This window comes from Mus pahari, chromosome 1 (genome assembly GCF_900095145.1).
Source record: "Mus pahari chromosome 1, PAHARI_EIJ_v1.1, whole genome shotgun sequence".
Lineage (NCBI taxonomy): Eukaryota > Metazoa > Chordata > Mammalia > Rodentia > Muridae > Mus > Mus pahari.
The window spans coordinates 28,269,911-28,276,861 of record NC_034590.1 but is presented as its reverse complement, the minus strand read 5'-3'; the positions used below and the strand labels follow the sequence as shown (position 1 = coordinate 28,276,861).

At 38.8% G+C, this 6,951-nt stretch overlaps 1 protein-coding gene across 7 annotated transcripts in view; it reads right to left on the bottom strand.

The window, feature by feature from the left end:
* Positions 1-6,951, bottom strand: part of LOC110336759 (E3 ubiquitin-protein ligase HERC2) — a 174,413-nt gene that overhangs the window by 54,084 nt on the left and 113,378 nt on the right. For all 7 annotated transcript variants that reach the window (XM_021219818.1, XM_029537466.1, XM_029537451.1 and 4 more), the window contains exons 56-57: positions 4,099-4,274; positions 794-905 (exon numbers count right to left, since the gene is read on the bottom strand). In XM_021219818.1, coding sequence (XP_021075477.1) covers positions 794-905; positions 4,099-4,274 — 288 coding nt within the window. The remainder of the gene's footprint in view (positions 1-793; positions 906-4,098; positions 4,275-6,951) is intronic.

The following is a 6,951-nucleotide window of genomic DNA, read 5'->3' as shown; positions in this document are numbered from 1 at the left end:
TTTTTTTTGGTTTTTTTTTGGTTTTTTTCGAGACAGGGTTTCTCTGTGTAGCCCTGGCTGTCCTGTAACTCACTTTGTAGACCAGGCAGGTCTCGAACTCAGAAATCCGCCTGCCTCTGCCTCCCGAGTGCTGGGATTAAAGGCGTGTGCCACCACACCCGGCCTGTTATACTTACTTTTATTGTGGGGGATCTTATCTTTTTTTGTTAAGTAAATACTTTACAAATTAGCCTTCAACCGAATTATTTATAAAATGAAGTTCAAGCATGGGAGCTGTCATGCGGCTTTTCCTTGGCCTCATGACTTAGAAGTAGTGAGTAAGTCTCTATCCATGAGCCACTCCACAATGAGAAGTGTATACAACCAGGTGCATTTTTACCACTTCTATGTGCTCACAAAGCATCCTCCCCATAAAGGCTATTCTACCTCAAATATCCAGTAAGCAAAAGTCACAACTAATTCATCTTTGTACCACTATGGCATTTAGACACTATTGTCTAAGTATTTTATTGTACTGAAGGCAAGATATAATTATAAACTATAGTTTTACCTATACATTGTCAAATCATTTCACATGTTTTAGTTTATATAGTCTTTTAGGTAGGCAGAACACAACTATATCTAAAGGATAGAGACTTCTCACAGACTCAATTTGATAATGTGTATTACTGTTGAAAACTGAATTTCCTAAACCACATTTAGAAAGTACATCCTTAAAGAGTCTGACTCCTGCAGGGCCTCAGAGAGAAGTAACAGTAAGCATTCACATCAGCTACAGGGCATAAATAAGTACCTTAGAGCCTTTAAGCCCACCAAGCTGGTCCTTGTCATTCAGTCCCCACACAAACACTTTGGTTCTTATTGTAGCTGTTGATTCCAACCCTGGAGTCTTCTTTCTAATAAGACTAGACAAGAAAACAAAAGTAGAAACAAAGCTTACTCAAAATAAAGCATTTAAAACACAAAGAGCACCTCCAAGTAATAGCACATTCTAGTCACTCTTAGGAACTCTTACAAGATTTGCTTTAACATAATAAACCCCCCAATATGTATGAGTAAATGTTCCATGTGACCAACATTTCTATAAACATAGGTGGAAATTGTAGATTATAACTCTATCTTACCTTCACTACAACAAACATGTCCATTTGTTTGTTTGTTTTTGAGATAGGATCTCACCATGTAATCCTGTCTGGCATGGAATATGTAGTCCAGTCTAGCATGGACTTTACTAAGAAGACTGGGCTGTTCTGAGATCTGTGTGCCTCTGCCTCCTGAGTGCTAGGATAAGTGTGCATTGCCATACCCAGCAACATGTTATCTTTTAATAGCAAAATTTATATTTTAGCCTTTTATTGATGGAGAACATTCTGATATCAAATCAATTGGCCATTCCTCTACCATAAGATTCTGTGAGACAAAACTCCTATGATCCAGTGCATATCTGCTTACTTTTAAACACAAGTAAATATTACAATGTTTCACTAGCTCAAAACAAGTCCTACTTGTCAACAGGGTACACAGTAAACAGAATCCAAATGGACCTGTGAAGCCACTGGGGAAAAGTCCTAACAGAGTCTACCTACAAGTATGCCTTGTGTCATTTGGGGGATGCGGGTGGGGTACTGTATGTAGATACGTGTGTGGTCAATTTTTTTTTCTCAAAGAAAAAAATTAAACAGATTTAACTACATGATATTGGGGTTCTTCTGATATAGACGCACATCAGGCAATTTGCTACTTTCTTCCTTTATATCCTTTGTTTACAACACAAGCTACAATGCCTGGCCACTGGTCCATTAGGCTAGAGGTTCTGCCATCCTCTCATTCTTGAGCTGCTACCTACTTTGTTGAACCCATCTCCTGACCTATCCTCGATGGTAGGAAACTCAATCAAAATCAGACACAGCACTAATTCTCAATAGAGACTTGATAAAAATCTCATAGTGCACAGGATAGTGTTAAGATTTTCTCAGCTGGTATTTTGAGGCCAAGGGCTAAAACGCTGCTCCTCCATCCTCTTTTTAAACTTGTTTTTAGATCTATTTTTACAAGAATGGAAGGTTTTGGGTTCTAGAAACTACCCTTTATATAGACTTGAGGTTTGTTTGTTTTTTTAAGAATGCTATATAAGAATAAATATTTGCTTTAAGAAATCAAAACACATTGGTATGGGAATAAACTGTAGAAAAGCTGACTTATCTAAGAAAAGGCAAAGTAGAACAAATTAATATACAAGGTACCAGATTATCATGTAATAGATTTTTGGTCAAAATGTGGCTGAGAAACAAGAGCTGACATTCAGAATATTCAAGGAGTGGTACCATGTTAAGTACTGAATGGTCAGCTAATCATCATCACTATGTACACATGCAATTTGGGAGCTGGCTCTGAGACAAAATGCTTAGACTGCTAATTAATCCAGATACTATTAGCTAATTAACAGTATTATATTTAGAAATTTAAAGATGCATCCAAATGTCAATTTTCCTGTTAGTGCATTCAATCATTAAAAACAGCAACAACAACAACTCAACACTAAGCCATTCATTACTCACATATATAATAGATATACTAATTAGACCTGCCCAATTCATTTTAGTGGCCACTAAATGAGAAGCCATTAATCTACAATTCTCACATATACTGCAAATAAGCTAGTATATGCATATAGTATTTCTTTTCATCTTCTAAGAAGACGTTTAAAATAAGGCAGGACAGCTTCTAAAACCAATACCACAGACCCTGAAATGACATGGCTCACCCACAGTTGCTGGCCCACTCATGACTAAGAGCATGTATTGAGCAGTAATGCAGATGGAACTACTTTCTCTGTCTCCTTACATCACTGAATGCAACTCAGAGCTAAGTGTTTGTTCAACTGAGTTGGTGCCAAAGCCTATGGAAGAAGGCTCTGGCTCTACTAGGAATTCATCATGGTCTTAGCAACATTGGACAAATGGCAATATGTTTGGCACATGTTTGCCAGAACAATTCCACATGCACAGATTCATCTATAAAAGCACAACCTGTGAGGAAAGAATATCTACAATGTTGCTGCTAGCTCTGTAAAGAAGCCTAAAGCAGCCCTTGTTCCATATATGTCTTGGAATAGACACATAAATGAAGAATCTGTTGGCCCTCACATATGCTCCTCAATTACTTTTGTCTGCTCACCCTGCTTCATAAAACACTGATTCTTTCTGTCCGGGGCAACATTCCACTGTAGTCCCTCAAGGCAGCATATGCTCCCCTCATTTCCCAGTTACAAACTGATGTAGATGAGCCTGTCTGACTTCAGTTTTTATGTTCACCACAGGACTGACCCACAGAAGATGCTCCACAGGCATGTGCTGAATGATAACTACAGTAATCATCATCACTATTTACACATAAAGTCAGGACTAACAAGAAGTCTAAGATTCCATAAAAATCATATACAAGAACCTAAAGACAATCCAGAAACAGTTTTAAAACAGTGTCTATGTATTTAATGCCATCAAACTATAAACTTAAAATTGTTGAAATGGGAAGATTATGCTTAGTATATTCTACCATAATAAAGCACAAGTAAAACATTTAAGTTAATAGTAAAATAACTGGCCATAAAATATATACTATACCATGACTGTAGAAAAACATCTTTTGGCACAGGGAGGAAAAAGGAAGCTACAAGGATTTACACCAAAATAGAGACAATTCAGGTTAAAAGAAAAAGTAAACTTTGTTTTTAATCCTCTCTCATGATTATGTTTTTGAAATGTGTATTTTTTTGTTTTATTTTCTTGCAAGTCAATTATTCTTGAGGCCAACCCCAACTAAATCTATCAAGCACTCTAGTAGGCACAATGCTATCCTCATTCAGAGTAAGCATTTACTCCTGTGAATGGGACAGAATATAATTGAGCACAACAGAATGTTTTTGTTTTTGTTTTTTTTCAAGGCAGGGTTTCTCTGTGTAGTCCTGGAACTCACTTTGTAGACCAGGCTGGCCTCGAACTCAGAAATCCGCCTGCCTCTGCCTCCCGAGTGCTGGGATTAAAGGCGCGCGCCCCCACGCCCGGCCAAGCACGACAGAGTGTAAGTAGGGACTCTCACCTCCCAGTGCTGCCCTTGTCATCCTCCTCCTCCTCATTGTCTGAAGCCAGAAAAGGAACTGCAGCCAAATCCTCCTCTTCAGCACGGATGCGTCCCAGCAGGATGAGACCATGGATTTTGCAGTCAATTCCTGAGCTCCTGCACTGTTTTATTGCAATCTCGATGTACCTGTGATACTGGATAAGAAAACAAACATCTTAGACTAAAGAAACAGACAATGTTCTGGGAAGATGGTAGATCAGAGACTGCATTTGTTATTTCACGTGTCTGGATCGAAGGCCAAGATAAAAGGCCACCAATGTCAAAGTAACAGAAAGAATAGAGGTGGCAAAAAGAAGGTGAGGTAGATTTTATTCCACCCCGCCTCCCAATCTGAGCACTCATCTGAGCCTGAGCACACCATGGAGTATGGACAGATGAACCCTGCCAGGGAAGTGTCCTGAAGGGACTCCTGGCTCCCAGTGAAAGCACCAGAGCTGCCGAAAGAGACAGGGTAGGTTGTTAAAAATTTAAATGGAGGCAGAATTTCAAGTTAGCTAGACATGAGCAAACCACACACTACAAAGAGGTGAAGGAATCTGAAATTGAATATTTCTAACACCTAAAATCCTCCTTCTCAAGCACTGCCTGGAGAACAGGTGATCTCACAGCTAGGCAGTGGGAATGTGGCAAGAATGCCAAAGAGACTGGGGCAAGTCTGCCTGTCAGCCTGTCAACAAAGGGTAAGGGATCTTGGGATTGAGAAATCCCATGAAACAAGTGAATTAGACCCAGGGAAGGAGCTACAAAATCTGGAACATGGTGCAGCATCATCAAAGTCAGGAGCACCAGACCCCAAGCTACAGTGTAGAGCTGCACGAGCAAATATGAGACTGTGAATCTAAGATTTGCAGCAACCCCGCCCAGGCAATAAGCAAGGAGATACACAGCTTACATGGAGCTTGTGGTAGCAAGATTTGGCATAGTGTACTGAAGCACAGAACAAACACAAGGACAAGCTCTCTCCAACCAGGTTCAAGAAACTCCAGTGAGAATATAATACCTTCTATTTTATTCTACATTGATTTTAATCATTAATTTTTGATTTTAGCAATCAATTTTTTATATATGAATCTTTTGTAATTTTAAATTTTTAATTCTTTTTCCATATTTACATACTGGTATCTTAAGTATTCAACTGATATGCTGTAACTTATACTCTGTTGGAAAAGGTTCTTAGGTCTGTGCCTCTTTTCTCTAAATCTGATATACAATGTTTTCTACTGCTATTTTTATGCCTCTATACACTTTCCTTTGTACTCTATTTACTTTTCTTCCCACAGTTCCTTCATTAACTACTTAAATGCTAATACTCTTAACTCCTATGTGTTTGTAACATTTCCCTCAACCAGTATACTAGAGTCCCTGTCTCCAAGTCTTATAGGCATACAAGTGAGGGACACAAAACTCACTCCTACAGCTACTGGAACTACTGTCAAAGTATCATCACAACTGTTTACTTCAGTCACTTTTCCCCCGAACATAAATCCAAGCAGACAATCCACATGGGTTTCATGAAAAAAAAAGGAAAGGGAGAAAAAGCAACCCAAAGACAGACAGACAGACAGACAGACAGACAGACAGACACACACACACACACACACACACACACACACACACACACACACACACACACACACGAGATCCACAATACAAATTCAAACCCCATAACACAGCAGTATAGCATGACTTCCCCATAAGCTAACATTTGCCAGAACTGGAAAACAAAGACGATGAGGTGAAATGCTAAGAAAAGATTCTGAAGTCTTAGTTTTAAAAACTACCAATGACCAAATGAAGACCCAAACTAAAAAGGAAATCAATTCTAAACCTAGACAACAAAGTTATGAAATCATTTTGAAACTTACACAATAGGGTTAACAAACAAAGATGAAAGAATCAGTAACTTCAAGGAAAAATTTGAAAAGAAAACCAAGACTCCAAAAAGAAAGGAAAACAGGTATGAGATAAAAGAAAAAAATCAATCAATCAATCAATCAAATAGAAAGCCCAGCAGAAAGATCCTCAACAAACATAGGAAGACCACAGGAAGAGTCCATTCCAGAGTAGAGGCCGCATCAGTAACATACTCAACATGAGGTCAATAAGCTTAACCAAAATGTAAGACTAATTCAAGCCATCAAACTCCCACACATAACTCATGTAAGCGAGATAAAAATCAAATGGCTTAGAGAGGTACTCAATGGAATTTTAGTTAGGAAGGACCCAAGTGTAAGAAAAAGATGCACAAAGTGTGTAGGACACCTGGAAAAGAAAAGAAATAAGAAAAAGACCAGAGAAGAAATCTGCACAGTATATCATAGTCAAGACATTACAGACCCAAAGTGGGATCCAGCTCAAGGGGAGGTCCCAAGGCCTGTCACTATTACTGACACTATGGAACGCTCACAAAAATGGACCTAGCATGACTGCACTCCGCAAGACCAACAAGCAGCTAAAAGAGTCAGATGCAGATATTTGCACCCAACCAATGGACAGAAGCTGCTGACTCCTGTGGCTGAATTAGAAAAAGGCTGAAAAAGGGCTGGAGAGATGGCTCAGCAGTTAAAGAGCACTGACTGCTCTTCCAGAGGTCCTGAGTTCAAATCCCAGCAACCACATAGTGGCTCACAACCATCCATAATGAGATCTGATGCCCTCTTCTGGTGCATCTGAAGATACCTACAGTGTCTTTACACATAATAAATAAGTAAATCTAAGAAAGAAAGAAAGAAAGAAAGAAAGAAAGAAAGAAAGAAAGAAAGAAAGAAAGAAAGAAAGAAAGAAAGAAAGAAAGAAAGAAAGAAAGAAAGA